This window comes from Triturus cristatus, chromosome 12 (assembly GCF_964204655.1).
Source record: "Triturus cristatus chromosome 12, aTriCri1.1, whole genome shotgun sequence".
Taxonomy (NCBI): domain Eukaryota; kingdom Metazoa; phylum Chordata; class Amphibia; order Caudata; family Salamandridae; genus Triturus; species Triturus cristatus.
Genome location: NC_140595.1, coordinates 782,929,081 through 782,954,466, shown reverse-complemented (window position 1 = coordinate 782,954,466; position 25,386 = coordinate 782,929,081). Strand labels below are relative to the sequence as shown.

Genomic DNA, 25,386 nt, shown 5'->3' with positions numbered 1-25,386 from the left:
GCAGCACACTTTGGCGACGAGGCTTTTTTGCTAGGGCCTGCAATTCTTTCCCATAATGCCTACAACATTAGTTTTTTAGGTCTCGCCTGACCCAGCGCATGCGCTGGTCTGGCAAGACTTATTGAGAGTGCTCCAAAAAGTGCTACCAGGCCAGCCTAGAGCTACAGTGCATGTGCGCGGGCGCGCGCGCCCCGCTTGACCGCAACTACTTTCACTTTCGCGGCCGCTTTGATCGCGATCACTTTAACTTTCGTGGCCACACGGCCGCTTGTTTGTTTGTGTGTGTGTGTGTGTGTTTTCGAAAAAACCCAGTGTACCCCTCTTCACACTTAGAGTGAATACATTAGAGGGTTACTTTCTAAATGTAAATCTGAGGGAATACATGCGGTGGATGTGCAAAAGAGTATTCTCTTTCCTAAAGGATGAAGTTCCTCTCGCATACCCCCACCCCCAAATTCTTGGGATATGTCCCACATCAAATGGAAATCTGCAGTGACGACAATAGCTCCATTGGCCCATTCCTCCAGTGTTTTGAGGAATTTAATCAGAAACTAGTCTGGTGCCCTATTAGGGGAATACACGAAAGCTATAGCGAGTGCCCTTCCTTCCTATTCTGCTCCATAGTATGACTTATCTTCTTCCCATGTCTATTTTGGTGTCTTGTGTAGTTAAAAAGGAGTCTGCGTTAAATGGAGGCCCCATACTGAGTATATGCACTGGATAAGTAATAGGCAATATTGTAATAAGGTTTCATCCTGTTCTGGTCCTTCCTTATGCGGTGCGTTTCTTGGAGGCATACATCTGGATGGGAATTTCTAATAGAGCTGCATATTGCCTGTATTTTGACCAGCGAATTGAGACCGTTCCCATTTTGTCCTTCATATGAGCATCTTCTTTTGCTGACATGTGGGCCGTTCTCTTCCAGAAGAGGCTGGTGAGTTCCCCTCGGGGAAGAGTCCCAGCCAGTATCTCATCATAGGTGTGAAAATGTGTCTTTTTCTAACCGAACAAATGCAAATAAAACCCTCCTTCGTGCAAGTGCTCCAATGTTTTGAAACTTCACTGGGAAGTGGGGTTTAAATGAGACACTGAACGCCATCACCGATAATAACTAAAACGTGCTAACTCCCACCCTTGGTTTTACTATGCCAGGTCAGTCCTCAAATGACCAAATTCGTCCAAACTGATAATCTGTGTAACTACTGCACTGGGTACCCACCTTGCTTTCAACCACCTTTTGACAGGTGCCTGGTTCTATAACCTGTATGCCCTCCACACATCCCACCCATCTAAGTGAGCATGTAATAGTGTTAGCCCGCCATGTTCCCAAGGCCTCCACCTGGGTTAATAAGATGCCCCCCCCTTTCCCAGTTCAGATAAGAGTAAACAATGATTTCTCTTTGATTACTCTTATTGTATTGTGGGAAGCAGACCAGCGCTCACACCATGCCCATCTCCAGTGTTCAAGATCTCCATATGTCAGTCCTCCCACCCGTCCATTAATCCAGTAATTAGTGAACGCTTTTACAGACGCTGTCATCAATTTCAACTCTTCACAGGCGGCCTGGCCAGATTACTAGACAAGACTTATTTAGCATCAGGATGAAACATCACCTATAAAGAATAAACGTTAATCTCACCTACAACGTTCAGGAAAACCGGTTTAGGCAAAAGAAAGATGCCATAAAAACCAACATAAATGTCTGATCCTCTGTATGCACGTGAATGTTGTCAGTTGATGAGCATGTTTGTGCTTATGTGTTCGTATGTGCGTATATGTATGTGCATGCTTGTCTGTGTGTGTCTGTACGTGTGCTTGCATGTTTACATGCGTGTGTGATTGGGCTTTGGTGTGTGTGTGTGTCTGAGTGTGCATCTGTAGGTTACTATGTAGAACTGCGTGGGTGCATGCGTATGTATGTGAGTGAGTGTGCGCATATGTATGTCCATGCTTGAGCAAGATGGCAAAGCCAGAGCCAGGAGGATCCAGGCCTGCTGGCAGCAACAAGGCTGCAAGGCTGCTGTCTTCAACTAATCTTCCGCAGACCCTGAACTGTACAAGAAAAGGCCACTTACTCCCTGAAACTGATCTGTTTTGCTTTAAAAATGAAAGCTAGCCGCAGAGCTCCCCTGAAAATCCAAACACAACAGTTAGGCTGGTGTCATATCATGTCCCAACAAACCTGATGACACGATAATTGTGTGTGTGCGTGCATGCCTGCACATGTGTGTCTGAGTGTGCACAGGTATGTAGGAGTGTGTGTATGTGCTTGTATGAGTGCATTTGTGTGTGTGTCGATGTATTTCCCCTTGGTAATGTTGTATATGTATGTGCTTGCTTGCTTAAGTGCATGTCTATGTGCACGTGTGTCTATTTGTATGTATGTGCTGGTGCCTGCAAATGTGTGTGCATGAGTGTGTGTGTATGTTTGCTTGTGTGTCTGCATGTATCTGTCTATGAGGCTGCAGCTGGCTGTGTTCCTGTATGTGGGCATGTCTGTGTATGCATTTGTGTGTGTATACGTGTTTCTGTGAATCTGTGCCTGCACTTTTGTGTGAGTCTTTGTGTGCATCTATGTTTATTGACACTTTTTTTGTAGCACATAAAAGGCCCAGGCGGTGGGTGAGAGCACTTTACTGAGAACAATATCTGTTACAATAACTACTATTAAACATATGAAACATCGAGGAGCTGAAAACACAACAATACAAACAAAATGGGGCCGTTACACACCTGAACGTGTTGTTATACTTTGCTGTCCTCCTTTGTCCCCTTGTCTACTTTGTATTTATTGCTACTTGTTCTATGTACGTGCTTTGAAGCTGATGTCTTGGCATATCAGCACTATATACATTGGATACAAGTATTCTAGTATTAACAACAACGAAAACATATTCAATAAGTGAAACAAAACAACATATGTTGTAATATGTCAAGTTTGTCATGGGCTGCGTTTTATGCCAGGAAGACATTTTAATTACTTAAAACTGCCAATCAGGATTGGCTAGTGTTTTATTATGGAAAGGACTTTTTTTTTTTATAGCTATGTTAATAGTACATTAAAACATACACAACTGAGTTCTTTATTTTATTAAGGTGGGGAGGGCATATCTGTTGCATAGGTAAAAAACTTTGACATTTACAATACCAATCGCTCCAACTCGAACAAATGCGAGACCTATTGCATTTCTAATGCTTGTTCTTAAACTGTTTTAGGAAACAGTTAAAAGCTTTCCTGTTCAGTAATTAAACAGAGGAGTCTGGTTTATGGAAGCACCATGAAGCTCCCGTTTACAAGCACTATATAAATAGCTGATAACATAACACCCGTGGGTGACTTGACAGAAGTGTATACCCCTCCCTTCACCCCCATAACACTGGACTCCAAAGGTCCTTACCAGATGCCACTGCCCATCGTTGATCGGTTTACAGCCAGAGACACTGGCAGGAGAAAAGGTGTTTCTCACTTGGATTTCTGGCCGCCCATTCCTTAGGCCTAGCGTGAACCAGTCCTTGCCCCACGCGGTGTCTCCATAGAAGATCACTCCTTCCGGGTCAAAGGTGCGAAATTCAAAGGAAGAGGCAGGGCTGAAAGAGAGAACAAAGCATATATTATGCCAAAGTCTTGAATATTACAAGCAAAAAGGACCTCCGGGAGATCTTTAGGACGGAACAAATAAGAACTTGTAGAGCAGCAGTGATTCACTGTCTTACGGGCTCATCCATCCCACTGTCCTGCAGAGTCATAAACTTCCTAAAAAATGCAGCAAAAGATTTGGCCAATACAGAATCCGCTAACTAACTTACGCTGTATTAGACTAACTGGTTTCAAAATCATTCGAAATTCTTGTTCAAATGCTAATTTTTTATACTTTTTATATTACCAATCACAATGTACATTCTTGAAAGTTTTATTTATGGTGGTATTCTCCACCCTTTTAAGGTTTTTATGAAATCAAATAAAAGTATATTTCTTCTACAAACAAAGTAGTTCCTTTCTGGGCAAGACCAACAAACTTCGAGGTAGAGTTAATACCTATTGTCATTTATAAGGACCATACTGGCTCCCTACTTCCTCCCCTGGCTAACGGGAACATTTACTCAGAACATCATTTTGTCCCCGTTCTGACTCTCTTCTTGGCTTTTGTCATGTTTACCCGCACAGATATTTCACCGATATGTTAGATTACTTGGTTATCACACTTTCCTTCCTCCAGTGCCAGTAAAGAACAAGCATTGGAAATGCAATAGGTCTCGCCTTTGTTTAAGTTAAAGCAATTTGGTTTGCTAATTGTATTGTTTTATATATTTGTATAAATTACTGTATGTTTGTGATATGTAGTTATTTTATGCTTTTGGAATTGTATTTGTGAGCTGTGTAGTAGTTTAAAGCATAGTTTAGTAGGAGAGGAGCAGTGTTTAAGATTAGGGAAGCAGAACGATTAGAAGAAGTCATTTTAGGTTAAGTCTACCCCAAACTAGGAGGGGCTAACTGGTTGTTTATAAGGATGTGCATTCTTCATGTCACCGCAGTAATGTTCAGAAATTGTAAAAAACAGAAACCTGTATAATTATGCCTTGTGCGCACCATCAATGCTGCTGACACCCACGTCTACTTTCACCAGACATGAAAATGTACATCACGGGAGGGTGAAAGAGGAGATTAGATAACTGCGCCTCAAGAAGCAGCATGGTGCCGACAATTGATTAACCATGCCAGTGAAGTACCATAGGTGCTTATTTAAAAGTGCTAAAACATTCAACATTTCACGGTTTCCGATAATGATGTCCCAGCAGTCAATGCTTGAATTCAAGCTAGGCTTTACTACAGAAAAGGTGCAGCTTTTGAGCAAGCATGAAAACTGCTCACTAGCCTCAAGAAATAGAAGCATACTCCCATCTCGCTGCTGGGCGGTCTCCCCGTCATGAAGAGTTATGTTAAACACCTCTGTGATCAAACATATGACAATATGCCCAATTCACTCGACCAGGTCTGCCAAATTTAGTTGATCCCTTGCCCCAAGTTACCTTATAGCAAGCCCTTTGGCGCATCTTCATGCACTGTCAGGAAATGAGTGTGTCCTTGTGTAATGTAACTGTGCTCATGTAAAGCGCTCCTATACCTTCGGCTCGAGTTTGCGCTATATAAATCGGCAAAAAAAAAAAAAAAGCGTCTAAAGCTATCTCGGCACCGGCGATCAGGCTTAGGAACTCTCTCTTTTTTGCAGTTTTATGTAACACGAACTCGACCGAAGGTATTGGAGTGCATTACACGAGCACTAGTTACGTTACACAAGGTGACACATTTGTTTGTTGGTAGGCACGGGAAGATTACGTGATTTGCCCAGAATCACAGGAAGCTGAGCTGACGCCGAGGCTCGAACCTGGTTCCCCAGCTCCATCCAAAGTCAGCAGCTCTGGCCGTACGTCCACAATGTCTCCCGGATTTCATCATATTAAAAAATGCAGGCAGTTCCTGTTAGCACATTTTACTTGCAACAGAATACAACACCCCCTTAGCCACATCCATGACACGGGAGCCCTCTTAACGAAGCCTCAGTACCGGAGAGCATCGCTTACCGGACTGTAAACAGTCTGAGGGAGGTGGCCGATCCCGAGCCATGCTATGCTTCTGAGGAGACGACTAATCCATGAGCACCACCCCCTGATCTGTGGGAACGTACCATATTACTGGCCTTTCCCAGAGGGACAGGTCTGGGGAAACACGCTGGGCATAGCCAAGAGTGTAGCAAGGCAAAGGGTCAATAGAAAAGGGGGAGGGACAAGCGATAAACGTCGCTCGTGTGACAGTGGGTGAAAGCAGAGTTAAGAAGGAGGTGTATTTCGGGCAATATGGGCAAGCAACAGTAGAAACAAAGAAAACAAGCAGACAGTAGCGCTTGTAAAAATAAAAAAAGAACGTATGCTTTGGCAAGTAAAAGAGGGCGGCCCCCATATTGAAAGTGAAAGCGTGGCGCCTTGTCTCGGCTGCACTTTAAAAGTGAAAGCGGGCATGCGCAAAACCAAACCCTCCCACGTCACGCCAAACAAAGATGGCGTCGGCCAGTCGAAATGGGCCGTCCTAAAACCCGGTAATAACAACGGATGGTTGAAACATGTAGACCTTTTTTCACTTTTTATTCACTTGAAGATACTATAGGTCAATCTAACCTATCACGGTATCTATATCATTTTTTAACATTGTCCAAATTGCCCTAGAATAAATTATTTGGATTGGGTCCAATTTGGCCAATTTTTAACCTAAATTTTGTATTCACCTTCACACAAAAACCAGCTCCAATGTAGTCAGGTGTCGCAGCACACCTGGATGGCACTCGGTTGTCCAGGTGGGACCCCGATGATGAAGCATGTCACCAACCAGGTTGGTGAGTGAGGGGTCTCCTTCAGAAAGATAATCTCTTTCCTCTGCTCTATGTTCCAATACCCCAAAGACAGTTTTCTGTCGATTGGGAGTACTCCTTTGCTTTGTTTGGTACCGTCCTAAAAGTGGACAAGGTGGAAACAAAAAATCCCGGTTGTCAATCACGCACCATCGTTTAACATAAATGACGACACGAGCCAATTAAAAAGAAGGGCGTGGCTTAAAGCCCCCTTCTGAAATCGTATTGATTGCAAAAGGCCCTCACATGGCGAGAGCAGCGCATGCACGCTGCTAACACCAGGCGAGACCTAAAAAAACCTATATATATTACCCACTGGCGGTCGCTACTTAATAGCTATAGTTAAGTCAGCATTTCCACAGAAAAATGCCTTTTTTGTTTTCTTATTAACTTTGGCGCCATTTGACGAATCTACACAAAACTTTCCCAAAACGTTCTCTTTTTGCCGAGTTTGTGCATGGAAAGTTTCAGGGACATTCATCAAGCGGGAGCTGAGTGAAAAGGGGAGTCCCAAAACGCCAAACCCCCAAGCATTTTCCATAACCATTTTTAGGCATCTCTATTGCAAAAACTGCTAAACAGAATTACCCTAAATTTGGCAGGAAGCTAGATCTTGGTCCCCAGATTGTGCTTTTTGTGATTTAGTGTAAATCAATTAAGTAGTTTTGGAGCTATTAAGCTCCAAAAATATTTGTATATCTGGACAGTTGGGTTCCAGGGACTCTCACGAGAGTTCCACAAGCCCATTTAAAAAAGATAGAGCCATCTAATTGACCCAGGGAGCTCTTTTTCCCTTGGGCATCTCGCTCCCACGGGAGTCAGATTCCCATAGGAGCAAGCGCTCTGATTGGCTGCCAGCAAAATGAAGAAAAATGTTGCTGGCAGCCATTACAGGACTAGGAGACTTAATCTCCTGTCCTGAAATGTTGTCAAATAACAATAAGTGCACAGGGTAGGGATACCCAGCCCCTCTAGGACCTGTGGAGAAAACCAGAGGGGAACCCTCCCCCGACCCCAGAGCCAAAATAAAAAAAATGGCAGGTTTTGCAGCGAGTCCATGGGACACCAGCAGAATCAAAGATGAAGGCCTGACATGAAATAATATATATATTTGGGGAGGGGGACTTGAGTAGAGCCCCCTCTCTGAGCCGATTTTCAGCCCCAGAGACTCCATCACTCTGTGTCAACTTTTAAACAAGCATTTGCAATGCAATAGGTCTCGCATTTACGGGAGTTTGAGCTATTGGCATTGTAAATGACAATGCCTTTTATTTTATGTTTTAAAAACCAAAACATAAATAAAAGGCATTGTCATTTACAATGCCAATAGCTCAAACTCCCGTAAATGCGAGACCTATTGCATTGCAAATGCTTGTTTTTCTTTACTGATCCGACGTGATTAGGTGGAGGGAAGAAACCAGTTGTGGAAAGCAAAAGAGGGGTGGAATCTGAGAGAGCGGGTAAGCAACACAAAGGGCAGGCAGAAAGAAGCACCACTGGGGTGTGCAGGGGGAAGCAGCCTGGAAGGCACAGGTGGCGGACGCAAAGTGACAGAGCAACATGGGGAGCTGGAAGTGAACGGTTAAGAGTGCAACGTGGAGAGTAAGGGCACATTATAGAGGCTTAAAGTGCAAATCTCCATTAAAGTGACCGCTTAAGACAAAGTGGTGGAAAATATTTTGTTTATAATTCTAGGGAGCGAAATGTGCTGTGAGAAGTGGGAAAACGCAAACCATGGGGGAAACACATGCACTCTCATGGAGGGCTTTTAGAAAAAGAAGAAAGTTCCCGAAAATCCGACACTTGCAGAATATTTAAATGAGTCGGAGAGATAACTAGGCTAGGAGCAAGGACAGGCTAACACAAATAAAAACCATCGAAGATGGGGCCAAAAATAAGAGTGTCAAACAAAAAGCTAGTGGAAAGCAATGTGTTGCTATCGGCAAGGCGGGAGGGGAGGGGAGGAGACAGGCAGGACAGAGAGCTAGAGGGTTACGGGCAGGCGGGTTTGGGTGGACAGGGAGGGCGAAGGAACGGGGCGGGCAGGCAGGGATGAAGGCACAGCTGAAGGCAGGGCCGGGGACTATCAGGTCTATATGGACAGGCAGAGATGAAAGCACAGAACTGGGTGAAGGCAGAGGCAGGATGGTGAGGCACGCGGGGCAGGCAGGGCTGGGGCCAAGCAGGTCGACTTAGACAGGCGGGACTGTTTGGACGGACAAGGATGTAGGCGCAGCCGAGCCCGGCGATGAAGGACTGGCTCTGAAATGGTTTTGCAGTGAGGGGTCTCTGCGGGTTAATGAGCTGACATCATGATGAAAGCTGACCATTTGTAATGTGTCTGGACCCCTGTGCACAGCCCAGAAAAGGTTAATGTGCTAAAGACGACTGCCCCTGACTCCCACCCCTCCACCTGCCCTCTTACGGGAGAGGGGAGAGCGAGGGAAGAGGGTGGAGAGGGAGAGACCGAGGGTGGAGAGGGAGAGGGCGAGGGGAGAATGAAGGGGCGAGAAATGACTGGGAAGAAGCGACGAGCAGAAGGAAGGGGAGGGAAAGGTCCGACAGAAAGGGAGCGAAGCGGCGACGGCAGAAGAGTGCAGGAGGGCAAAGCGTGGTGGAGCGGGGAAGGAAAGAAAACGACAAAACGAAAACAGAGGCGGATGGGAGGGGAGACGCCGGTGAGGCAGAGACCACAACGGAGAGTAAGATCGAGACAGGGAGAGTAAGAGGCAGAAGGTGTACAGACAGGAAGAGTAAAGAGATCGGATGACAGAGAGAATGGTAAAGAAAGAGGGTGCGAGAGGCTGTTAGACGGAGGGGTGCGTAAGGACGGCGTGAGGGGGCAGAGGTTGATAAAATCACGATCCTCCGTCATTAAACTGGACACCATTATTAAAACCGAGATTAGTGCGTGGAGAGTCATGAAACTGTAGATAAAATCAGAACTGACTAATGATGAAACCAAACAAAGTTACGAGCTGTTCTTACAGAATCATGAATTGCAGAGCTCAAGAGGTTGCCTTGGTATCGGTCTGGCCTCGACTGCATAGAACCTCCCTGGTGGGATGTTAATTGTTTACTCGAAGATCGTTCACGCTGTAAGAAATCCCTGAATGTGGCCTTAATTAAGCACACAGTCGTGTATAGGAAGCATATGTAACAACCAAACAAGCATTGGCCACGAGGCCTCGAAAGTGAAGCAGACGCGGCCGCGATACATACACAAGCTTTGGCAATGACGCGGCCGCGAAAGTGAAAGTGATCGAGATTACGATCGCGTGCTACGGAGGAAAGTCACATGGCGCTGCGCGCGTGTGAAAGTAATCGAGCAGAGCATCAAAGGGCTGGGTGAGAAGGGAGGGGGGAATGCAATGAGCAGAGGAGCAGCTGTGCACGTGCATGTGATCGTGCACTCAAGGTTTAGGCCAGCCAAAAGACTGTGGGTAGCACTTTGAAAATCCCACATATAAAATGTCTCTTCGAGCCTTTGGCTCGCGAGACCTAAAAACGGGTAGGGGGCACACACCACCCTCCCCAAGCCTTTAAAGGACCAAATGACCCCAGGGCTAGGTTCTTAATTTCAGGGGAGAGGGGCATGCAACCCCCTCCCCGGGTCAATCATAGCCCGGGAGGCCCCATCCCCAGGGCCAAATTCTAATGAAGGGGAGGGGGGCCATGCACCCCACCTCCCCAAGACTCTAAAGCAGGGGGGCTCCTCCATATGGGTGGAGGAGCGTTGCCCCACTGCTTTCTCGCACTGCGAGAAGCAGAAACATAACATGGTATTAAAAATACCATTTTATGTTTCTGCTTCTCGCACTGCGAGAAAGCAGAAGGGTTTGGTTGGTTGGGCAGTCCTGGTCTAGGGCAGGGGAGGAGTGGTTTGCCCACTCTGAGGGCGCTGACTGTTAGGTCGGCCCCAGGGTTGACCAAACCAGTCATACACACTCTGCCTTTTCTCCATGTAGGCTGTTTGCAGGCTACATGGAGAAAATGGCCTCCCCATAGACGTCTGTGTGGTCGGCGTCCCAACCAATCACAACTGCCATTGCAGCGTTATGATTGGCTTAGAAGAGGGGAGGAAGGCTGCCTGCTTCCTATGAGGAGCAGAGAAGCAGAGAAGATGTAGGACCAGACCGGGCTGGCGGAGGTAAGTTAACCCTTTTTGTTTTGTATTAAACCTCCCCCCTGCGCGACCACCCCACCCGCAAGTCATGCCCGCCGCAACTGCTCTACAGACCCCAGGTACCCCATTCCCAAAGTCAAAATTCATTAACAAAGGGGAAGGAGATCGCATGGCCCCGCTACCCAAGCCTTCATAGGCCCCAAGGACCCCGTCCCCAGGGCCAGCTCAAATACTCTGTCTGGATCAGTGTGTACAAGGAAACATATGCTTGCTTCCGCCCGGTAGGAACACTTTTAAATCTCCAGCCGAGCAAGAGCAAACTGCCTTTCCTGCCTTCAGGAGCGCAGGCAGGGAAGGCATGTCAGCTCCCAGCCAGCAGGACATTTAAAAATGCTCCTGTCCGGTGGGAGGAGACATCTTTTCCCTTCTAGTACTCCAAGGGCAGAGAAACAGAATTTTCTCTAGCATGTAGGGATCAGGCATAAACAGCTGCTTCCTCTCCGGGGGAGCAATTCCAGCTCTATTACGAGGCAGGGAGCTGGCTGGGGCTGCAGTGGCCCTGCCACCGCCCACAGCCCCTAACTAGTGGTTTTTGGGTGCACCAAGTGGGCACCTGGGCATCCACCTCTGGCCTCAGGTGATGGGGTTCCCAGGGTCCAAGAAGGCTTGGGGAGAGGGACTGCATACCTCATCCCCTTAATGATACAATTCGGCCCAAGAGATGGGTTCCCCAGGCCTAATAAAGCTTTGGAGGGGGACTCTTGGTCCTCTCCCCTGCTTTTTTCATTTGGCTCTGGGTTATGGGGTCCTCGGAGCCTAATAAGGGTTGGGAAGGGGTGCAACATGCTCCTTTCCCTTAATAGAATTCGGTCCATGGGATAGGGTCCTCGGCCCCTAATAAGGCTTTGTAATTGGCGTCCCGCACCCCCATGCTATTATTACTGGTTGGCCCCAGGGATGGTGTTCCCAGGGCCTCTTAAGGCTCAGGGAGGGGGCCACATGCTGGTATCACACATCCTGGCTGCCCATCACTGCTGGCGTCTCACCTCCTGGCATAGCATCCCAGCTAGTGTCACGCCTCCTGGTTGACCATCACTGCTGGTGTAACACCTCCCTGCAGATCATGCCCACTGGTGACACCCCTCTAGGTGACCTTGGTTGTGTCACACCTACGGCTGACCTTCCCTAGTGGTGTCACGGCTCCTGGAAGATCATCTCTGGTGGAGTCACGCCTCCTGGAAGACCATCCCACCTAAAGTCACACCTCCTGGCAGCTCATCCGTGCTGATGTCACATCTCTGGCAGACCATCTCGGCTCGTTTCAGCCATCCTAGCAGATCATCCTTCCTGGTGTCACACCTCCTGGCAGATCATCTCTGCTGGTGTCGAACCTCCTGGCAGATCAATCAATCAATCAATCAATCAGTCATTTGTAGAGCGCACTACATACCCACGAGGGTCTCAAGGCGCTGTGAGGGGGAGGGGCGCTACTGGTCAAACAGCCAGGTCTTGAGTAGCCTCCTGAAGGTCAGCAGGTCTTGGCTCTGTCGTAGGCTCAGTGGGAGGGTGTTCCAGGTCTTGGCGGCGAGGTGGGAGAAGGATCTTCCACCGGTGGTTATTCTCCAGATGCGAGGGACGGTGGCGAGTGCGAGGTCGGCGGAGCGGAGCTGGCGGTTGGGGATGTAGAAGGAAAGTCGTCTGTTGAGGTAGGCTGGGCCGGTCTTGTGGCGTGCCTTGTGTGCATGGATGAGGAGCTTGAAGGATATCCTCTTGTTGATGAGGAGCCAGTGCAGGTTTCTCAGGTGGTACGTCGAGGATCAGTCGTGCAGAGGCGTTTTGGATGCGTTGCAATCGTTTGATAAGCTTGGTCGGGGCTCCCGCGTAGAAGGCGTTTCCGTAGTCGAGTCTGCTGCTGACGAGGGCCTGGGTGACTGTTCTTCTTGTGTCTGTCAGGATCCATCTGTAGATCTTGCGGAGCATGCGGAGGGTGTTGAAGCAGGAGGAGGAGATGGCTTTGATTTGCTTGGTGATGGAGAGCGTTGAGTCGAGGATGATTCCCAGGTTGCATGCGTGGTCGGTGGGTGTCGGGGCTGCCCCCAGTGCCCTCGGCCACCAGGAGTCGTCCCAGGCGGAAGGGTTGGAGCTGAGGATGAGGACCTCCGTCTTGTCCGTGTTCGACTTCAGTCGGCTGATCTTCATCCAGATCATCTCTGCTGGTGTCACACATCGTAACAGACTATTGCTGCAGGTGTCCTACCTCTGGCAGACCACTAGTGCTGGTGTAACACCTCCTTGCATATCATGTCCACTGGTGTCACCCCTCTAGGTTACCATCCCTGGAGGTGTCAAATCTCTGGTAGACCTTCCCTACTAGCTTCACACCTCCTGGCAGACCATCTCTGATGGTGTCACACCTCCTGGCTAACCATTCTGCTAGTATCACACATTCTGTCAGACCATCCCTGCTGGTGTCACACGTCTTAGCAGACCAGCCCTGTTGATGACACGCCTCCTGACAGACCACCCATGCTGATGTCACCTCTCTGGCAGACCATCCCTGCTAGTTTCAGCCATGCTAGCAGACCATCCTTCCTGGTGTCACACCTCCTGGCAGATCATTCTTCCTGGTGTCACAATAACTGGCAGATCATCTCTGCTGGTGTCACACCTCATGGTAGACCATCTCTCAGCTGGTTTCAAATCTCCTGGCAGACTCTCTCTGTTGGTGTCACATCTCTGGCAGACCATCCTTGCTAGTTTCAGCCCTCCTAGCAGACCATTCTTCCCGGTTTCACACCTCCTGCATATCATCCCTGCTGGTGTCACCCCTCTAGGTGACCGTGGTTGTGTCACACCTCCGGCAGACCTTCCCTACTGGTGTCACACCTCCTGGAAGATCATCTCTGTTGTAGTCACGCCTCCTAGAAGACCATCCCCACTAGTGTCACACCTCCTGGCAGATCATGCTTGCTGATGTCACATCTCTGGCAGACCATCCCGGCTAGTTTCAGCCATCCTAGCAGATCATCCTTCCTGGTGTCACACCTCCTGGCAGATCATCTCTGCTGGTGCCGCACATCCTGGCAGATCATCTCTGCTGGTGTCACACATCGTAGCAGACTATTGCTGCAGGTGTCCTACCTCTGGCAGACCACTAGTGCTGGTGTAACACCCTCCTTGCATATCATGTCCACTGGTGTCACCCCTCTAGGTTACCATCCCTGGTGGTGTAAAACCTCTGGTAGACCTTCCCTACTAGCTTCACACCTCCTGGCAGACCATCCTTCCTGGTGTCACACCTCCTGCCAGATCATTCTTCCTGGTGTCACAAAAACTGGAAGATCATCTCTGCTGGTGTCACACCTCATGGTAGACCATCTCTCAGCTGGTTTCAAATCTCCTGGCAGACTCTTTCTGTTGGTGTCACATCTCTGACAGACCATCCTTGCTAGTTTCAGCCCTCCTAGCAGACCACTCTTCCTGGTTTCACACCTCCTGCTTATCACCCCTGCTGGTGTCACACCTCCTAGCAGACCATCCGTGCTGGTGTCACATCTCCTGGCTTAACATCGCTGCTGGTGTCACCCATCCTGGCAGACCCCTCCCTGCTGGTGTCACACCTCCTGGCAGGCCATCCCTTCTGGTGTCACGCCTCCTGGCTGAGCATCCCCGCAGGTGTCACACATCCTGGCAGACCATCCCTGCTGGGTTGACGCCTCCTGGCAGACCCTCCTTCCTGGTGTCACACCTCTGACAGACCATCCCTGCTGGTGTCACACCTCCTGGCAGACCATCCTTCCTGGTGTCACACCTCTGACAGACCATTCCTGCTGGTGTCACACCTCTTAGCAGACCATCCTTCCTGGTGTTACCCCTCTAACAGACCACCTATGCTGGTGTCACACCTCCTGGTGTACCATCCCTGCTGGTGTCACACATCTGGCAGACTCTCTCTGTTGGTGTCACAACTCCTGGCAGACCTGCCCTCCTGGTTTCACATCCCCTGGTGATCATCCCTGCTGGTGTCTTGCTACTTTTTCATGGTCTGCAAGCTTTCCTTTACAGATGCTTCTCTGAAAGTGTGATTGTGTGTGTTTCAACCTGTTTATCCTTTCTGCTCATAGAAGGCAGACATTTTTGCACACACTCTACCCTCCGTTATCCAGTGCCAAATACTAAATCACCAATTGACAAAGCAAATTTTTTCGTCCTTTGTATAGTGAAACGTGTTACGCAAGGGGTCGGTGAGACAGAAAATGATTGTAGGGCACAGGTAGCAGCAGTGTAAGCGGTTACCACACACCCATGCATCTACAGATTATACATCAATAGATATTTTAATTAGGTTGTGCAGTGTCACTCCTCGCCCCAAAAGCATTAAACTCAATACATCAGCTTTTCTTCTGAAATGACGTAGGTTGCATTGTTGTAGGTGAAGAGTGCGAACAATTATACTGTGGAATAGGTTCTGCACACGTGTGGTCCTCACACACACATATGTTTTGAAGGCAGTTAAGAGACTTCTTTAAACAATGCGTGCCCTTTGCAAACACCACTCTGTGGTGGTAATGCACACTCACTGCAAAACACCTTGGACGGATTGGCATTTTTACAGCTTTACACAACTTTACACATTACAACGTAACAAACATAACTGTCAACATTTCATACGAATCAATATATACAGCTATTCAGGCAATTCACCTCCAAAACTCCCATAAAGTGCAAATGTCACCTAAAGGGCATAACTGAGCTACCACATAACCCCTGCAGTATTCTTGTAAAACAAAAAACCCGCAGCCTACTACGATAAAGTGCCAACAATGCTTGCTCCACCTTGACACGCCAAAATGTGACCATACACCTGTGCCAGATGGACTTCAAACCCATAACCACCCAGTTGGCCTTGTGTGAAATCAGACCTACTTACTCGCTCTGAGGCAAAAAGGCCCCATATTTTATTGTAGGGTGTTGTTTTGTTGATCTGAATATGGTACCAAAGCTCTCTTTCACTATCTTTAACCTATTAGAATATTGGAATGTTGGAAGCTTGATTGAAAACAATGGAGTGATTCGGGCTTTTAATGACCGATAGAAGCCCGGAGCTCCAAAATTCCAATGTTTTTGTTCAAAGCTTTTGCTGTGAAGGCCTCACGGAGCCGGAAGGTATTCCTATCCCCTTGGCTCTGTGAAGCCTTTGCTTTATTTGTTAGAACATTCTGCCCTCAAGTGGCGGAATGTTCTAGTCGTCTTACAGCCTTCTAGTAGCTGGGCTATACTGGCATTAAAGTCACGGTCCCTTGTTAAAAGCCCTCACTGTTGGCTCGGGCCTTTAACGCCAGAGCGGACCTTTAATGCCTCGTATAGCCCGCTACGGTAGGCTAGAAGGCTCTATAAGACCATTCAGCAAACGTAGGACCAATAGGAGACTTCCAATGCTTAGTAATAATCCAACAGGCAACCACCTATTGAAATAAAGATAAATTGTGCACCTTCTTTCCGTATGGGAAGTCTGCAGCAATACCGCAGAGTGCCTAAAGAGGTGATGGTTCAAGTGTTAACATACCTGACCTGAAATCTGAGCAAAGATCTCAGCATCCCCTGAAAACCAGGGGATACAAGTTTGCAACAGGTCAGGGGTGTTTCAGCATAGACTGTGGGGATGTTGTACTTTGTAAACAATTGACGCAGAGTAGACCAAAGCGCCTCATGTCTCTCCTTTTTCGGTACTTTGGGTTCTTTAATGGCCTCGTGGAGACTGCTGAACCCGTCATTCTTCAGCATGTGTGAAACAACAAACTCATAGAATTTGGCCGGTTTCCCTCAAAGTCTTCAGATCTGGAATATGAAGAACGCCCAATGGTACTGCGTAGAACTGGGAAGCGCCAGCCCGCCTGCAGATGTGGGGCGATGTAAAATACTCATATGAGCGCGGGAGGGCTTATTACCCCAAACAAATGATGTCATCATACTGTCCAATTTGGTTAAAAAAAATCGTTCTCTACTTTGCAAGGAACACTTAAAAATAAAAATAGAAACAGACATGTTAAAAAGTGAGGTGTGACCTATAATAGAAGTAGGGAGGGATTTTCCAATTTCAAAACATGACTGAATTATGCTTAAAAGTGGGATGTAGTTTAAATAATAAATATCCAACATTAATTCCGAATAATACACACCTAATTCTCTTTCGATTCCGATTATAATCAGCCCTAAACTTGCATGGGAAGACTTCCGGAGTAGTATTAAACCAAAGAGTCTCCGTTTTGGATTTGGTAATTATACACCCCGTCACCCCCTACCTGAGCATCCCACCGAACAGCCTGTGGTGGGGCCTGAACACTCATCCTGTCTGGCAGTAATAAGAGAGCTGTAGGAATGGCATGTTTTGTCCAAATAACTTCCATTTCTTAAGTTCTTCGGTTCCTTACATTCCACCGGCCTAGAATCCACGTCAGACGTCACTTCCGCCAGTATTGTGTGCCAGTCCAGGGGAGGCACCATTAACTTATTACAAGCATATTCGAAGTAGCATTAATCCTTTATATCTCTATCTAGGTGCCTCAGTAATCTGATGACGTGCGCTGTGTATTTATACTGGCCCTGCATTGTCACACAGTGCTACGTGGGCTCCACCTGGTGCAGTGCCAACAACATTAGAGTGAATGTGTGCTATGCACGCTTCCACCACACACCCTATAAAACCAACTGCTGCTTGTGAAGGGAGGCTCCGTTCGGAGAGTGGAACTGTCATAAAAGTATGAAACTCTAGTTAAGATGTATCCAGTTCAGACAGGATTAACCTTTGCATCCATTCTGAGGTTATTAGGAATTTAGGAATTGTATGTACATTAGGAATTGTATGTACATTTTGGGAACTTGAAACAACTTCCAGTGATGTCACTTCCTGTTATATTGCTGATTATGTTAATAGGCAGCTACTTGCTGACCAGGGCTCAATGCATTACCCGTCCAGGCCACTGACGCTTTTCAGACCACCCCTCTGACCAAGGTCCCAGTGATCTCAAGTTAAGCAAGTGAAATACAATTTTTAAAAATTTTCATTTTGACACCTCCAAATACTAGGTTTTAGGAAAACTCTTTACAATGAAGCTGCAAACATTGTCTTTAATCACACAATGTTCTCCAACTGATGTTATAGTGTTTGACATAAATGTAAGCTACAAACATCTCTTATCAGTCAGTCACTGTACTGTGGTTTAACATATATTCTTAAGCAGGGGCGCTCAACCCCATCTTCTCCACAAGCAACAACATCTCCATCAACTACACCTCTGAGCCACACTGGACCGACCACTACTGCGTCCACTTCTTCATCACCAAACCCACCGTACGTCACCACACCCACCGCAATCCTGGCAGAAGCTGAAACAAGGTCACCGAAGACCAGCTCACCACCTCCCTCAGCAAGACCCCACCATCAACATCCACGGACGCCAACACCTCAGCATGCAACCTCCACCACTGGATCTCAGACTGCACCAACACATTACCCCCCTCATGAAACGCCAGGCAAACAGCCCTCCAAGTAAGCCAGCTGGTTCTCTTCTGCACTCCAAGAGTCGAGGCGTACCTGCAGACGGCTTGAGAAAAAAGGAAGAGCAGCAGGATCACAGCAGACCATGCAGCCTTTCAAATCCACTGTCACCGAACACAACTGCCTCATCAGAACAACTATCAAAGCAGCCATCCAGGGACGCATCAACACCAACACACACAACAGCAAAGAACTCTTCGCCGTGGTCAAAGAATTCGCTAAACCCAGCACAGAGACAGCAGACATTCCCCCGACAAGAACTTGTGACAACCTGACCACCTTCTTCCACCGCATGATCAAGGAGATCTACAACAGCTTTGCAGCCCAAGACCCACCCACTCACAATCATCGCACCCAGTGGCTCCACACCCCAGCAAACCTTGACCAGCTGGACAACCCTGACCTCTGATGACACCCTCAGGATCATGAAACATCCACTCCGGAGCCCTCTCTGATCATTACCCACACCACATCTTCAACAGAGCTGGCACCTCCATTGCACCCGAACTCTGCCGCACCATAGACTGCTCCGAGTCCACACCTTCCTGAAAGACTGGAAGTACGCAGGGATCAACCCCTGCTGAAGAAACCCTCTGCCGACCTGACTTACCTCAAGAACTACAGACCCATCTCTCTGCTCCCCTTCCCAGTCAAAGTCATCAAGAAAGCCATCAATGGCCAACTCTCCGAGTTCATCGAAACAAACAACATCCTGGACTTCAGAAGCAACAACAGCACTCAGATGGCTCTCCTTGTCATGACAGATGACATCCGCACCCTCCTCGACCGAGGCGAGACTGCTGCTCTCATCCTCTTGGACCTCTCAGCCGCTTCAACACCATTTCCCATAATACCATCTGCGCAAGACTCCATGACGCCGACATCCACAACAAGGCCTTAGAATGGATCCATCCTTCCTCCCCGGTCGAATACAGAGAGTCAGACTTCCACCGATCAGCTGCGGAGTGCCTCAGGGATCCTCACTGAGCCCCATCCTCTTCAAAATCTTCATGGCCCCGCTTGCAGCCATCGCCAAGAGCCATGGACTCAACATCATCTACGCTGATGATACCCAGATGATTCTCTCCCTCACAGATGAACCCACAGCCACCAAGAGCAACTTCCACAGTGGGATGAAGGCAGTCAACACCTGGATTAATGACCCCTGCCTCAAGCTTAACTCAGACAAGACCGAAGTCCTTATCCTGGGCTCCTCCCCCTCAGCCTCGGACTGACTCTTGCTGGCCCGCAGCACTTGGAACCCACCCACACCCACAGATCAGGCACAAAACCTATGCATCAACCAGGACTCCTCGCTCTCAATGAACTGCCAAGACAATGCAGTTTCGTCGTCCTGCTTTCACACGCTCTGCCTGCTTCGTAAGATCTTCAAGTGGATCACCACCAAGTCCAGTGGTAGCGCTATGCAGGTCACAATGGTCTTTACAAGTATAACTCTAGCTAGGCGCGGCCGGTACAGGTAAAAGCGATGGGGCAGGGGTGTGGCAGAAAGTCGACATACGACGGGATAGGAAAAATAAAAAAAATAAAACCGCTTACCTTGCGCTCGCCCCGCTGCAAACTCGGTGATGGGGTGAGCGCAAGGTAAGTGGTTTTATTTATTTATTTTATTTCCCTATCCCGCTATATGTCAAATTCCCGCGCACCCCCACCGGTCCACCCCACTGCTCTTACCTGTACCGGCCACGCCTGACTCTAGCCTTCTTAGTGGTATCGTCATGAAGGACACAATGGTCTTTACAAGTACAACTCTAGCCTTCTTAGTGGTATCGCCATGTTGGTTGCAGTGGTGTTTAAAAGTATAACTCTAGCCCTCCTAGAGGTATTGCCATGCAGGTCGCAATGGTCTTTACAAGTATAACTCTAGCCCTCTTAGTGGTATCGCCATGTGGGTCATGTGATCTTTACAAGTATAACTCTAGCCCCCTTAGTGGTATCGCCATGTGGGTCGCAGTGGTCTTTACAAGTATAACTCTAGCCCTCTTAGTGGTATCCCCATGCTGGTCACAGTGATCTTTACAAGTATAACTCTAGCCCTCTTAGTGGTATCACCCTGCTGGTCGCAGTGGTCTTTACTAGTATAACTCTAACCCTCTTAGTGGTATCGCCCTGCGGGTCACAGTGGTCTTTAAAAGTATAACTCTAGCCCTCTTAGTGGTATCGCCCTGCGGGTCGCAGTGGTCTTTACAAGTATAACTAGCCCTCTTAGTGGTATCGCCCTGCGGGTCACAGTGGTCTTTACAAGTATAACTCTAGCCCTCTTAGTGGTATCGCCCTGCGGGTCGCAGTGGTCTTTACAATTATAACTCTAGCCCTCTTAGTGGTATCGCCCTGCGGGTCGCAATGGTCTTTACAAGTATAACTCTAGCCCTCTCAGTGGTATCGCCCTGCGTGTCGCAGTGGTCTTTACAAGTATAACTCTAGCCCTCTCAGTGGTATCGCCCTGCGGGTTGTAGTGGTCTTTACAAGTATAATTCTAGCCCTCTCAGTGGTATCACCGTGCGGGTCACAGTGGTCTTTACAAGTATATCTCTAGCCCTCTCAGTAGTATCACCGTGCGGGTCGCAGTGGTCTTTACAAGTATAACACTAGCCCCCTTAGTGGTATCGCCGTGCGGGTAGCAGTGGTCTTTACAAGTATAACTCTAGCCCTCTTAGTGGTATCGCCATGTGGGTTGCAGTGGTCTTTACAAGCGTAACTGTAGCCTCCCTCTTGTTGGTATCGCCCTGTGGGTCGCAATGGTCTTTACAAGTATAACTCTAGCCGTCTCGGTGGTATTGCCATGTGGGTCGCAGTGGTCTTTACAAGTATAACTCTAGCCCTCTTAGTAGTATCGCCCTGCGGGTCGCAATGGTCTTTACAAGTATAACTCTAGCCCTCTTAGTGGTATCACCATGTGGGTCGCAGTGGTCTTTACAAGTATAACTCTAGCCCTCTTAGTGGTATCGCCCTGCGGGTCGCAATGGTCTTTACAAGTATAACTCTAGCCCTCTTAGTGGTATCGCCCTGCGAGTCGCAATGGTCTTTACAAGTATAACTCTAGCCCTCTTAGTGGTATCACTATGTGGGTCGCAGTGGTCTTTACAAGTATAACTGTAGCCTCCTTCTAAGTGGTTTCACCATGTGGGTCGCAGTGGTCTTTACAAGTATAACTCTAGCCGTCTCGGTGGAATCGCCATGTGGGTCGCAGTGGTCTTTACAAGTATAACTGTAGCCCTCTAGGTGGTATCGCCTTGTGGGTTGCAGTGGTCTTTACAAGCGTAACTGTAGCCTCACTCTTGTTGGTATCGCCCTGTGGGTTGCAATGGTCTTTACAAGTATAACTCTAGCCCTCTTAGTGGTATCACCATGTGGGTCGCAGTGGTCTTTACAAGTATAACTGTAGCCCTCTAGGTGGTATCGCCTTGTGGGTTGCAGTGGTCTTTACAAGCGTAACTGTAGCCTCACTCTTGTTGGTATCGCCCTGTGGGTTGCAATGGTCTTTACAAGTATAACTCTAGCCGTCTCTGTGGTATCACCATGTGGGTTGCAGTGGTCTTTACAAGTATAACTGTAGCCTTCTTCTTAGTGTTATCGCCACGAGGGTCGCAATGGTCTTAACAAGTATTGCTCTAGCCCCCTTAGTGGTATCGCCCTGCGGGTAGCAATGGTCTTGGTGTGGTACGAATGCTGCTTGATGCCATGAATGCCATAGTGGGTATGGCCCGAGTGAAACATGGGATAGGTTTTTAGTACAGATTAGAGTGGGCACAAGAGACTAAACCAAAGCAAGAGATTAAAGGAACTGCAAAAACTGTTTGCGCATGGACTGAAGGATGCACCGCAGACAGGGTATACAATAAATGTAATAAGTATTGTTTTAAGGTTTAAAAAATTCCTAGTTTTGGCTAAGGGTGGGTGGAATCCTCTGTTTTCTACCAAAGGTTATAATGTTTTACATTAGTCAAAACTCTACAATTCATCATTTATACTTGAAGGCATCTTTCCAGCTCGAAAATTCCCACTAAACAATGTCACATTTAAATGATCCACCTACCATGAAAATGCTTTATTGTGACACGTACCTAGGCAGGGTAGGAGGGTGGCATTTGCTGGCAAGTAAGTCTCTGAAAGTTCAAAACATGACATTCTTGTCACAAAGTCTGTGACCTTGTCCCTAGTTTTATAATGCCAGATAGAAGTTAGAATATTCTATTGAGTGTTTTCATTAGGTTGTAAGAAGTGGTGTCATTGCATTTACTGTCATTTTAATTGATGTTAAAATAGAGCATTAGATTTTGCACCAATATAGAGCATTAGAATTTGCACCATCTTGTTAGGTCGAGCCCACTAGGCAGAGCAGCCGTCTGGTTGTGAAAGACATACTGTGGGTTTACCTAGAACATAGGGATGTTTGCAGCCTACCCATAGCTCAGCATTGGTTTCACTTTACTGTCACATCCCTGCTTCTTATCCCAGCTTGCTTGTCCATCTTGTGTAACTGTCCCTGCCCTAAAGCATTCCAATTTTACTTATGTCCTTCCACTGCTCACTTTTAGGGAACTCTTTTGTCTCAAGCCATTCACAAGAGTTCATGTGTTTTCCAGGTGTCTCACTAGTGCGCCTCTCCAGGCTCTAAATACAATTGTAAAATTTGCTGAAGACCCAGCTACGATCTGGGCCTCTTTTGTACCCACCCCCACTCACAACCTCACAGCAAACACTGGATGCTAGTCCGTCTTTACTATTGTCGACTCTTTGTATTGCTACATGGTCATGCAACCTGAGAAGCACTTCCACTGGGGCTCTGTGCGTCTAGAAACATGTACTCGTGGCACCTGTCCAAGACACTCCTGAAAGCACCCTAGCCCCAAACCAGCACATGTTCCTACAACCACAGAGACATCAAGTCGTTCCATGATAGAAAAGACTACAACACAGATTATGACTTTCAATTTGATACTCGTAGTTTACACGCAGACGTGAAAAATACAAAAAGGCAGAGATAAACAAGCAATCAAGCAATGGCAAAGCCAATAGACCTGGGTTTATTGAACTAATTCATTAGAGGTGGTGAGCAAACAAATGAACAGGGAGAGCCGAGGCAAGGTTCTAGCCAGGGTCTTAGAGCCCATGCACGAGCCGAGCTCTGAAAATATGTTATGTAAATCATACACCAAACCATGTAAAATATGCAAAAGCCTCTTCAAAGTTGAAACAAATATTTATTTTATATGTGGAAGCTTTGACATTAACATGGCACCTTGAAGCACTGCACTGAGAAGTACTTATTATAAGTGATAGTTTTGTACAACTGGTAGACTGAACTCACATATTCAAAAGTGCTTTCATACATGATATTGAAGAAAAAAAGAGTTTTAGTGACATAAAATATTTGCCTAAGATCACACAATTTGAGCAGGGAAGCCGCGATTTATCCAGTAATTGGGTATCTATTTGTTTTTCCCAATGTAAAGGATTTGTTTTTACCTCTTTGTGCATTCTTCTACAATTTTTAAATACAGAGAGAACTCGACCCGAAGGTATTGGAATTCTTTACATGAGCACCAATTTCATTATACAAGGGCACAGGCACTGTTTATAGGCATGGGGAGATTGTGTGATTTGCAGGATGTTGATCTGACGTCCAGACTCAACCTGTTTCATTAGTTCCACATCCGGGATAGAGGGAGAGAGACAAAAGCCACATGAAAGCTCAGCAGGCCACAGGCTCGAGGGTCCAAAAGGACCTCCACCAGGTTTCAGGTTGGAGCTTTCAGAGTCTCGACTACCTCTATAATTCATGCAAACACAGACGTACACAAATGTGATGTATGTGTTAAAGCTAGATATATCAACTTTGCCAATGCTTGTTTTTATTAGGTAGCAGCCCTGCCATTCTTTCCAGCCCTTGCAACAAGCTAAATGGATACCAGGGAGTCGTATGTAATTATGCATGACACTTTCTTAAAACCCCTTTACCTGGTCACTTGTGACAGGTCGATGTGCGTTGTGGCAGCCGGGACAGCCCCGGACCAGTACTGCCCGATGTTCAGTGCTTCGGTGTCCTTGTGGTATATATTGTGGCACAAGCCAATCTGTGGGGAGAAACAAAGCAATTGGCTATTGTTTGTGAACACGCCTAAACCCCCCTGAGCAGAGGCACCCCCAAATATTTTGTTGGGACGAGCAGCTATGCCATCCCAGCTCAACTGGACCAGAAGACAAAGAGGTCTACACCAGGTTGTCGAACCTTGGCCAAGCACCCGCAAGCTTCAACCTGACCCCGTTTCCAACTTACCCCCTCTTCGTCCTTGGGATTCTCCTGCTTGGGACTGATGTCTCCGTTAGTAAGATGCAACAGCGTCAACAGCGCCAGGAGCAGACCAACGCGAGTCTCCATTGTGTGCAGATCCGATGGGGCTGGTCAACAAGTCGGTGAGCCTGAGGGTAACTGTTGTTTGCGAGGAGGGTTTGTCAATAGGGAGGTCTCAAGGGGTTGTGGTGGATTCAGTTGAGGGCAGGTCAAGGCTGAAAGATGCAGAGATGCAGCGAAGGGATGGTGGGAAGAGGGGGTCTAGAGTTAGAGTGATCCCTCAACTAGAGATGAGCAGCAGATAGCGTAGGCTCTCAAGGGAGATCTCTGAGGAGGGACCGAGGGACCCAGGTCCTGAAAGCAGTCAGTAGGGATGGGGATAGAACAAGTCAGGGTGAGGAACCGAAGAGTGGCAGGGCTGAGGTTCTTCGTGTGAGCAGTCTATCTGGATTTCATTCAATCACCAGGAGAGACCCCGGGGGTCCATGATCCGAGAGCTGTCGCTGGAGTGAGCTTCTTTGGGGAATGATCCTGTTTGGTTTGCTGAATTCTTCCTTTTAGATTAGACCTTTGTTCTCCTGGGATAGGTAAACACTCAGCTCTGTTGACTCTGCAGAGGTAGATGTCCACTCGTGCACACAGGTGAAGCAGATGTGGATGTTAATAGTTTAGGCAAGAGGCGGGGGAGGCCAGAGGCCTTATTTAAAGAGGCAGACCAGTGCGCGAGAGGCAAGGCCTGCTGTAGGGTCCAAAGTCCCTGGCACAGTTCCAACATGCCAACATGCCCAGATGTTAATTGTGTTGGTGTTAGAAATCCATGCCACAAGTCCCTTGACAACGGCTTTACATGACTTTGACATGTTGCTCACAGACAGCGTGCTAGACTTTGTTGGAGTGTTTGGGGACCACCCAAGGTTTTACTGCTGTTAGTATGGGCAAATACTGTCCCTTTTCCCAGATTATAGCACTAGTAACAGTTTTTTA

The 25,386-nt window shown here is 47.6% G+C and overlaps 1 protein-coding gene across 1 annotated transcript in view; it reads right to left on the bottom strand.

Moving 5' to 3' along the window:
* The window catches only part of SHBG (sex hormone binding globulin), a 161,132-nt gene extending 136,053 nt beyond the window's left edge, over nucleotides 1–25,079 (bottom strand). The window contains exons 1-3 of the mRNA XM_085638077.1: nucleotides 24,388–25,079; nucleotides 24,069–24,184; nucleotides 3,400–3,589 (exon numbers count right to left, since the gene is read on the bottom strand). Of these exons, the coding sequence (XP_085494203.1) occupies nucleotides 3,400–3,589; nucleotides 24,069–24,184; nucleotides 24,388–24,489 (408 nt within the window). The 5' untranslated portion in view covers nucleotides 24,490–25,079. The remainder of the gene's footprint in view (nucleotides 1–3,399; nucleotides 3,590–24,068; nucleotides 24,185–24,387) is intronic.
* Nucleotides 25,080–25,386: the final 307 nt, after the last annotated feature.